The sequence below is a fragment of the Aythya ferina genome, assembly GCF_964211825.1.
Source record: "Aythya ferina genome assembly, chromosome: 18".
In the NCBI taxonomy this organism is placed as follows: domain Eukaryota; kingdom Metazoa; phylum Chordata; class Aves; order Anseriformes; family Anatidae; genus Aythya; species Aythya ferina.
In genome coordinates this window covers 5,731,717-5,742,317 of record NC_140317.1, presented here as the reverse complement: position 1 = coordinate 5,742,317, position 10,601 = coordinate 5,731,717, and the positions used below count along the sequence as shown (strand labels likewise).

The 10,601-nt window shown below is 39.1% G+C and overlaps 1 protein-coding gene across 3 annotated transcripts; it reads left to right on the top strand.

Annotated features, from left to right (window-relative positions):
* Nucleotides 1–12: 12 nt before the first annotated feature.
* On the top strand, nt 13–8,870 carry CD7 (CD7 molecule). 3 transcript variants are annotated; one of them, XM_084492348.1, is made up of 6 exons: nt 13–473; nt 779–1,008; nt 2,892–3,284; nt 4,671–5,009; nt 6,535–6,644; nt 7,753–8,870. In XM_084492348.1, exons 2-6 carry the CDS (start codon nt 936–938, stop codon nt 7,861–7,863), a joined length of 1,026 nt encoding a protein of 341 aa, XP_084348474.1. In that variant the 5' UTR covers nt 13–473; nt 779–935; the 3' UTR covers nt 7,864–8,870. The 3 variants fall into 3 exon arrangements, with proteins under 3 accessions (XP_084348474.1, XP_084348473.1, XP_084348475.1); XM_084492347.1 differs by having other exon boundaries at nt 13–1,008; XM_084492349.1 differs by lacking the exons at nt 13–473; nt 779–1,008 and adding an exon at nt 1,060–1,130.
* Nucleotides 8,871–10,601: the final 1,731 nt, after the last annotated feature.

Here is a 10,601-nt window from a genome sequence, read left to right as displayed (position 1 = left end):
TGCATCGATCATTTTGTTCTTTGGCTTGTTCATGTCCTTTAAAAAACATCACCATCACGTGAGTCCCATACTCATTACCCAGCATTATTGGGATGATCTACTTCTTGAGTATTGCAAAATCAAAGTCCAGGAGCAGGAAATCCCTCCTGCCATCTGCTTTTGTATCTAGCAGTGAGTCTTCATAGGGCTAATTGAAAGCCCATTTCACAACCCACCTGAACTCGTTTTTCTTTACAAGGATTGATGACTCTTATCAGCTGTCAGGCAATCATTCCTTCAAGAAAAGCTGTTTGTTGTATCAGGGAGAGAGCAGGGTGTGAGCTATAACTGAGCTTCCCTTTTGCTGGTGGCTTGCAGCTACAGAACATCTCTAAGCATGAAGCCACAGGAGAGGTACACACTGTACTGCTGCTCTGAAAACACGCACCATTTCATTGCTTGGAGAACACAGTCTCGTCATTGGCAAAATACAGGTCAAGCCTGCAAGTTTGTGAGCAGGTTTTGTATATTAATTTAAGGTTTAGCTGAAGTAGTGGAGTATCTTTCTCCCACTTGCCCCTTACAAAGCCAACGCTTTCAATTGCAGCCTGCAACAGGGCTGGCTGCTGAGCCTGGGGGGATTGACAGTCTGTATCGACTGCAGCTAGTGCTGATGTTTCCACTAACAGCCCCCACATCTGGGGCTTGTTTTGCGGTTGTAAATTGTGGGCGTTGCCAGTGTGAAGTCAACAACAGAATACACCTCTCTCTGAATCTCTCACTCCCCTCTCTGTCACAGTCTCTGTGATGTGAAGACAAAAGAAGCAAGTTGCTGGGGAGAGGGAGAGAACTTCAGTTAGAAAGCAGCTGACGTAGTTGGAAGATAACAGCCAGGTTTTGGCACACAAACCTGTCATCAGTTGGGTTATTGAGATCAGCTAAAAAGACCTTGGAAAATGCTGCAGACATCGCCTCTCCCAGCTGCATCTCTTTTTCTTCTGCTTCTCCAGTTCATCCCTGGCCTGAGTGGTATGTACATACAACACTGCTCCTCTTACATTTCACAAGTTTCATTATATATATATTTTTTTCTTCTCCTTAGCTTATCCTCTCAAAGAGGTTCCTGGGTGTTTAACCATTAACAAAAGCAGGTGGTACTCTGAAAAAAGCATTCTCTAATATTTCACAATGCGTTTTTAGAAAAAAAGTGAAAGAGTATTATGGTCTGAAGCTTTCTTTTCTACACACTAATTACTCTCTATAACAATAGTGGAAGTTATTTTCCTAGTAATCCAACATGAATTGTGTATGTATTCTCAAGGCTGACACGGGGAGCTCGTTACTGGATAGAAATGAGTGTTGGTATTTACTAGGCATGTAATTGGTGAAGGTGTAACAAAGCTTTACTAGAAATATCAAGTGTATGTTGTAGCTATTGAGAGCACAAGCCAGAGGCACGCTTGGGGAAAAACCATGAGGCTCTCTGAGGAGGAGAAACTGAGGAAAAAGATGCCCCAAACAGCCAGATAGCCCTTTTCTCCCCACAATGTCTGGTTTGTTTGTTAATAACCTGGAAGCATGGTGACTTGAGGGGGGAAAAAAAAAAGGAATAAAATCCACAAATCAGCATGTTTGAATTGAAGATGCATTGAAACTGGTGTTTATGTTTTAATGTGTTTTTGTCATTTGTTGAGGAGTTGATACTGATTTCTGAAAATATAATTTAACCCTCGTACTTTTTAAAACTCTTATTGTTTGGAGGAAATGATTAAGTGGTTGTGGCTGCTTGCCATAAAGTGCCTGGGTTCTTAGAACGCATAAGTGGGGGTCAGCTTAGAAGTTCTGTTTTTTGGTTGATGGGGATCAATTCCCTGGACTTTCCTTCCCTGTTTGTTAAGGCAGAGTGCTTTGCACTTTTCCAGCCTTCTCCATTGCACCATTTCTCTGTTGCTGAAAGATAATTGTTGATGACTCCTGGGTTGCTTTAATTTTCTTAATAGTGTAGGATGTAGAATGTCCTCATGTCTGGACAGGTTGGATTGACCTACATTATCTGAATTCCCATGATGCAGTCTTTCTGTGTTTGACTTCTGGGATTGTTCCCTTATTAAAGTAAGTTGTTTTAAGTATATAGGGTACCTTACTCTGATTGTGAACACCTGAATATTCAACCCTTCCTATACTGTCTTCTTCCAAGATATCCAATACGCTGTATTTCAATTCTCTTTTCTTGTTTGTAATGTAATTTCTCTTATATTTGTTATGTGATCTGTCCTTTGCTATTCATTCCATAAGTACTTTCTATTCTTTTTTTTTTTTTTTTTTTTTTTTTTTCTCCAGATCTTCAGGTTGTTACAGAACTCAAAGAGTCTCCTTATGTGTTCTTACACCTTTGTTTCTTAAAATAGGCTGTAACATTATACCTTCTGCAGTTCTCTTCCTAAGAGACTACATTGTCGAGTTCCCTGATATTGTTAAAGCTTTTTTTCTTTTCTTTGAAATATACAATTTTCTCCTGTTCTGTCATTTTGTCATCTCTTTGAACTCCAGATTTAGATCTTCAGTCAGCTCCAATTATTGGGCTCAGTTCAATGAAGCTGATATTTTAAGAGCTAAGAGGATCATACTGGGAACCTACAATGCAGACTAAATTTTTTATGTGAGTGACAGAAGCCACTTTTTTCACCAGAAACTTTTGAGCTTTGGGTGTGTTGAATCATGCAGGTTAATGGGGATAAAAGACACTCTAGGGTTTAGGACAGTCAAGAGACTACATACACAGAATAATAAGACTAAGGTTCAGGTTTTCAGAGCTGTTCCACAGACATAAATGATTATATTTGCAACTTACTTTGATATTTATAGAACAAGAAATCTGATACTATAATTTCTATTGCATTTCTTATTTTAAGGTGAAGAAAATGCATTTCTTGAACAGTCAACAGACGTTGTCAGTGTTTGGGAAGGAGACTCCGTCAGCATAACTTGCTCAATGTACAATTCAGAAAATGAACTGGGGATGTACTTGAGGACTAGAGTACCACCAGAAAATGTTTTATATGTTCCCAAGGATAATAAACCAACTGTTAATAAAGCTTTTGTGGATCGCATCAAGTATTCAGAGGAAGGAGCAAAACTCACAGTAACTCTGCTCAATGCACGGGAATCTGATTCAAATTTCTACCTATGCACCAGGTTTATTATAAGAAATGACCGTCATGTCAGGCTGGATGGGAAGACAACCATTGTAGTGGTGAAAGCTCCTGTGGTTCCACCTCTTAAGTTAGGAATTAATAAACATGGAGGTATGTTTGAAATCAAAGATTGGAAGAAAGCATAGTGGGAGGGACTGTCTAAAAGAATTTTACCAGTGTCTACTCAGGTGATGTATTGATTTGAAGGAAAGTGTAAGCCTGTTCTGTGAAAAGATGAAGAAGACATCTGAAACATCACTTCATGACTAATTTAATCCTAGCTAATTACGTAAGACTTTCACATGAGTCAGAAGTGTTATGGCAGCAGGGTGGAAACACTGAGGGCCCATAGCTGTTTTCAGAACCATCTGCTAAATCTTTATGAAAATGAACCAGCAATGAACCCTGATTTTGGTAGCAGCTTTTGCAAATCTCTTTTGGTTTTGCTATTCCATCTGGAATTATAAACCCAAAATAACAAAGAAGCTGATGCTAGGTAGGGTTTGTGAGTTGGACATCAGTGAATACAGGGATGCATGGTTTTTATCTCTTTAGAAAACAGTTGAAGAATGGCCACATTTTCCTCTTGGTAGTCATTTCTGGTTAGGGGAAGAATTTTTCTGTCTTTGCCCTCCCCTTCCCCTCCCCCCCCCCTTTTTTTTTTTTTTCTTAAATTAGAAGAGGGTTGAGTCCACTATAGTCTTCAGCAGCTTATTCCCAGGCATACGTACCCTACTGGTAAGACCATTTCATCTGAACTGTCTTTGCCAAAAATTACAGAGTTTTCTTCCTTTCCAGTTCCCAATGCATTTAAAAACTAATTTGTTGCTGGGTCAGTAGTATTCCCTTATATCTATAAAGACTTACTATGTTCTTTCTTAGACTTCTCTTTTCAAACTTCTTCACTGTGTTTTTTCAGATGAATTCTGCCTTGTTGATCATATGCTGTTAATCCAAATTACGTTTTTAAATTCTCTTATCTTTTTCTGATGCTGATCCTCTTCTCTGAAATACCTGCAACCTTTCCAGAATTACCTTTTGCACAGAAGTGATAAATTGTCTAATTCTCTTATTCCCTCAACCACATTGTTAATGATAATGTAAAAAGGTACAGGGCATGTCCTTAGAGGAACTCAGTGAAATGTGTCCCACATTGGACAGCAGACCATAAATAACTACGTTGAAGACAATTTTCAACTGTTGATGAAACTATGTATGATTTCATCCAGGCCAATGGTACCCAGATGCTTTATAACTTAATCTCGCTTGAGAAGGCAGTACTCTGTCCTACTTTCAGAACATGGGGCAGCAAAATATTCCAGGGTGCACTGAGATATATCTCTGTTCTGAAAGCATGTATAAAGGCAGGCTTTAAAATATCATTTTTTTTCTATATTTCTGTGCTAGGTTCTTTCTGTCATTGGCCTCTGTATTTGCTCCCTAGTTAAAAAGTAATGTGTTAGTTACGTGGCAGTCATCAATTTCTCTTGTTTTTAGCTGGAATTGTTGAACAGTCGCCGCTCGTTGTCAATATTCAACAAGGCCAGTCTCTCAACATTACCTGTGCATTGAATAGTTCATATAAAGATGAAGAGATCTGCTTGCTCAAGACTCACACACAACCTGAAGGAGTGCTATGTGTTTCAAGTCAGAAAGCTCTAGAAATCTTTCCTGTTTTTGCTAATCGCTTGGAGTATTCAAAGGAAGAGAAGAAACTAGTGGTAACTTTACACAACCTACAGCAAAGTGACAATGATGTGTATGTATGTGCTGCAGTGCTGAACAATTCCTTTCTCTTCTCAGTGAGCCAAAGAGGCACCATGGTGATGGTTAAAGGTATTGTGCTTTTGTTTGCTTAATCATAAATAATTATAGGCATGTTATAAAAGAAGACATGGACTAAAAGCTCACAGACCTATAGTCAGTCCAAGTAGAGCTCTAATTCATGACTAAAAATCCTTCAGGACCAGGGAAAGTCTGGGGAGATGCTCACGCTCCTCGGGGTCCTATACAACCAGAGGAGAATTTAAAAATAGAAAACTAGCTATAATCCAACATCTTCACAAAGAAAAAAAATATATATACAAAATCAATAATATATTTTTTTACGTATATATATATAAGTAAAATAATATAATAAGTATATAAGTAAACATATATAATATATATATTATATCATAATATTATATAGTGTATAGTATAATATATAATTTATATGATACAATATATAATATGTTATATTATTACATCATATACTTAATATTATATATTTATTATAATATATAATATAAATATATAAGTAAAATAATAGTAAATAATAATAGTAAAATATATAAAATAATATTAATACATAATAAAAATAATTATATAGATATAAATTATAGTATTATAATAATAATAAATAATATGATATATAAGTAAAATAATATATATAAGTAAATTGAGCCTAAAAGTAGGTCATACTAAGAAATACAGAACAAGTCCTTGGGCGTTTTCTGTAAGTACCGAAGATAACAGCGATAATCTCACACATCCTTATTATACACTGAGCACACTGTGAGCATATTTTACTGGGACTTCATTTTCATGAGAGTTAGTTATAGCCATTTTTTAAGATGAATCCACAATGGTACTTGATTTTGACGTTACTGGTGCAAAAACTGTGCATTGACAGTTTTGATGGGATCTTTGAGCAAATAAACTAAGGTTTACATAGGTGCTAGGAGCTGCAAAAGATCTATTTACAAATTGGTCTGCAAAAAAAGAGTGGTCTCATGCTATGCTGCTGGCTATAACATGTGCAACAACTCAGTAACGTGAGTTGGGGAAAATGACAGCTGCACATCAAAGCAGTGGGGTGATAACTAGATAGAATGTTATTTAAATTGAGATTTTAGAGAACTGTAACCCTTTCTACCAGCACTGTTCTACTCATTGTAGAATATTTTTTTAATTGTCTGTACTGCTTGCACCCTCCCAACCCTAGTTGTTGTTTAATTCCTATGTACTTCTGGTGGAGCGCTCAATGGTGATATAACAGTGCAGTAAACTTTTTTTTTTTTTTCCCCCCATTATGAGTGTGTGGTTTTGCTTCTGAGCTGTGGTACAGAAGCTGTCACCTTTGTAGAATGCTCCTCCCTGACCCTTCATTTGCCACTGACAGTTGTCACCTGCCTCCAAGAGAGCAGAGGGGATGCCAGCTAGAATACTAATGGCATGACTGACATGGCTGTGGAGCATGCTGTTCACATTTGATTTCCTGCTGACCAGAGCCCCGCACATACCTAAATATTTTTTCCATAATAAAAATATAATTCTACCTCTCTTCATATTATTAATAATAATATAACTCCACATGCAGGAGGGGAGGAGACAGCATTCCCTAATAGTTCCTGGGCCTACTATGGTCTTATCATCATGGCAGTGCTACTGCTTTCTGTGATGACGTGCTACGCCCTGTACCATGTCCATGTAAGTATGCTGTTACAGTCCCAAAGGAAAAATGAATCCATGTTAACTGAATAGGTGTCTTTTCAGTCACAGTCAAAGGTATTATTTGTAAATAGTGATTGAGTCAAGCAAACACTCAATAAACCTAAAGAATCATGGCTTTGTATTGTCTACTCTTTGCTCTTGTTTAACGTCCACTAGATGTAAACTTTCAGAAGTAAAGACTGTTTTATGTTTTTGTAGCTCTTAGTAAATCATGAGACATTCTTTGCCTTTCAATATGGAAGCTCAAGTAATCCCTGCAGTCAACAATGCAGCCATGCATTGTATCTGTTTCCCTGAACAGGGCAACTCATTATTCTGTTTTGCTTCTTTTTTACGTATTTGTTGTCAGTCAAGAATGGAGACACACGTGTGTGTGTGTATGTGTATATATATATATATATATACGCACATGTACACATCTTATACTAGAGTGTTTTGGGGGAAATCTGGTACAACACAATGTCATTAAATATCCCTGTGTGTGAAAGTACCTCTGGGAGAATGTTTTTGACCTGTCCTAGAAAAAAAAAAAAAAAAAAAAAAGGTGATCAAGAAACTTTTCATTTATAGGGATTTTTTGGATCTATTTTCTATAGAAAGCATGCTTTTTTATTTATTTATTTATTTTTTCACTTTGATAGATCCTTACACTCCAAAACGATTACTCAAAACTAACATAGTAGGATTCACAGGCCAGACCCTTATCCTGTACCTCCCCTTTTAGCTTCAGTACTGCTAAAGCCAGTGGTATAATATCATCCTGGCAAAGACAAGTGACCCTGTGGGAACTGGTCTCATATGTCTCTGGTAACAAACTACAGTTTAAGGATAAGCATTATTTATGTAGGGGCTGCAGTTACATAAAAATCTTGAAGGAACTTTTAGTGGAATTGCATCAGACTGACAACACAGATTGAAATGACTAAGTCATAAATTTCCACCTAAATCTGTAAGACCTCATTGTGTTATGAGAGAAATCTTAGCAGCTGGACTTCAGGCAGCTGGACTCCTAAGATGTAAATTGGCAACTTGGTCGGAGTCTTTTCAAGCTTTGTTCTGAATGGTTGTTTGCTTTCTTTTGCAGATGAAGAAATACTTCCAAAAAAGAAAAACAAATACAGTGTATGAAGATATGTCTTACGGTTCTAGACGCAACACTTTCGTCAAACCTAACGTTTACAACAATTACACTTAAGCTGGGACCTTGCTGGATCAACTGTCCTCTTCCAGGTGCCTCTGAGAGCTGCCTTGGTGACTCGATGTAGTAGCTGAACTGAAAATGCTATCGTATAACTTCTTTAGTTGCAGGAAAAATCTGCCTTATTTCCAAAGCTGTTTTTACTTATTTTGATCACTTGTGAAATACCTTTTACTTTTCCTTGTACAGAAAATGCATGTACCCTGCACATGTGTTTGCAGTGTAGAGTGGAAAGCAGTATTTTTGGAGTGTACGTTTGGCTAGATGCAATATATGGGATTGTTTCTGTGATGGTAGATAACCCTTTCAGGGAAGGTGAGATAGTTTGAGAGGTCTCATTTTGCGCTTTCATAAGTGCTCAGAAAGACCATAACAGGCTTGTTTAATAATTTGCAGTGTATCCATGTATGAATGAAGTACAGTTTTCGAAAGAATCTATGTGGGGTCTACCCAAAAGCTCTTGTAGCTAAAACTACTCATGAGTTAAAGCAACATTTATTTTTTTTCTGAACAGAATTCAGAAACTTTGTGACAAGAATGCATTAGATGTGAGGTGCTAGATATGTGTGGGTTTAACTATTCAAAGATCAGAATGGTCCCACAAAAATGTAATCAAGTGTAGATATTAAATTATTGACCTTGCTGTGCCAAGCCTGCTGCTCAGGAGAGGTCATTTCCCTTCAAATGACAGCTGTGAAATCCTGCGTACCAGACTTGAGGGGGAAATCTGCTCACCCAAATGGCTGGATTTCCTTTGTAGCAGAGGGGCGTCTGTTGACTGCAGAACCTGCAACCATTGCGTAGCTCTACATGAATAAACCAATACAATCTGATTGTGGAAACTGATTGTGGTCTGAGCCCGAGGGTTTTATACAATTGCTTCCTACTTTTGTACATGTATTAAAGACTGTTTTATGTCTCTTGCAATTGAGTGCTAGTTATTGAATGGACTGGTTCATGTAGATTTTATAATAGAGTGAAATGAAGTCTTTTTGCAAAATGCACCTAGCAATACCTCAAAGGATGATATGATAATCATTTGCCACTTTTTTTTTTTTTTTCTACACAACCTATATCTTTTTTTTTTTTTTTTTTTCTTTTGAAAAATCACTGAATCACTGAAAAAAATACTAAAGAACAATCTGGATGATGTATACTCCCGCAATCATTTCATGGTGGCTAAGAAAAAACTCCTGAAGAGCTAAAAACTTCAAACGGTGATGGGGAGGAAACAGATGGCACTGGGGAAGCTTGGCCCATCCTTTGGACAGCCCCCTGCACCCTGTCACAATGGGTGAGGGTCACAGGGTCAGCTAAATCTAGAGGAGATAGCCATGCCACATCGGGCTCTGTCTAATGTTTGCCTCGTGTATTCACCTGCCTTCCCACAGGAGTGCTGAAGGAGATTTCAGAGGGAAACGGGCAAGCTTTGGGAATAAATCTTCTGTCACCCTTCCCACAGTTAGCAGCTAACACAGGTGACCGTTTTGTGAGCTGTTGATGGCTGTGGATGGGGGTAACATGATGGCTGCTGACACTATGCTCAAGCCTGGTGGGCACAGCTGTGGGATCCCATGGCCGGGCAAGCACATCCCCATCTGGGTCCCATGTTCCCCTTGTGAGGTTCTATGTCCCCTTGTGGGGTCTGGTGTCCCTATGTCCCCAGCCCAGGCCCTGTCTCCTGCCCTGCAACAGGCCCCATTACCCCAGCAAGGGCTATCCCTGTGGCTTGCTGACTGCGTGGGGCCTTGGCCTGGGGATGGCTGGAGCAAGGCACTGGGGAGTTGGACCAAGGTAGAGCCCCAAGGAACCATGCAGCCACTTGCCTGGGGACCTCAGCACCCTCTTCTCCATGCACCAGAGCTGCTTGCGGTTGTCAGGGCTCCCACTCAGAGAGGATGGGGTTCCTCCATTTCTGCCTTTGTCCCTGGTAAGCCCAGCTCAGGCATGGATGCAGATGATGCATCAGATCTGGGAGCTAAAGCACCTATGCTCAGTCATGTTTTGTCACAAGCTCTGCTACCTGATTTAGGCTGCTTCCTCCCACTGACAGTCATGCCAGTGAAAAGCCTGAAGACATCAGTGGGTCTTGTCCCTAAGGCCTCTTCTACCTGTGTCACACATGTAAAATGGGATTTAACAGGGTTCTGCTGAAGGGGATCTCATTGAAACCAAGCACACATCTGCCTGGGAAGGAAAATAGCACCTCACCTCCCAGGGTTTTAAACTGATCTTTGCCTTGTGCAAATAAAAGGCTTCATCTTTGCAAAAGAAGTGGTGGTATAGTATTAAAGAGCTACACTCACAGAGAAAAGCTGCATGAAGTTTAAATAAACAAACTGGCATTTAACATCAGCTTTCTGTAGCAAGGCTGCTGTGCAAGCATGACCACAATTGTGGAAAAAAAAAAAGCTGTGAAAGAAAACAGTAGTGGAGGTGGTTTCTTTGGTTTAGCATACATAAAAATAAGTATAGCCTAGCTGAAGGAAATGACATATAGTGAGACATTTTGTGAGTCGTACCAGTGTAGAGGTGTAGAGCAACAAAACCTCCCAAATTAACTCAAGCAGCAGTGAATTAACAGCTTGGAGAAGGCTGCCAGGGAAATAAGTTTACAGCAGCAGTCACAGGAAAGGGCTGGGTATTTGGCTGTTAGAGGGTAGTGGGAGGTGCTAAGATGCAGCGTGGTCTCAGAGCTTCCCTGGAAGGCAAAGTGAATTTTTCATCTCCAGAGT

Excerpts from the sequence above, each read along its gene's own strand:
- CD7 (XM_084492348.1), top strand. The coding sequence starts at position 936 with ATGCTGCAGACATCGCCTCTCCCAGCTGCATCTCTTTTTCTTCTGCTT. Across the intron at positions 1,009-2,891 it reads GTTCATCCCTGGCCTGAGTG|GTGAAGAAAATGCATTTCTT; the intron begins GTATGTACATAC and ends TCTTATTTTAAG. Across the intron at positions 6,645-7,752 it reads ACGCCCTGTACCATGTCCAT|ATGAAGAAATACTTCCAAAA; the intron begins GTAAGTATGCTG and ends TTTCTTTTGCAG.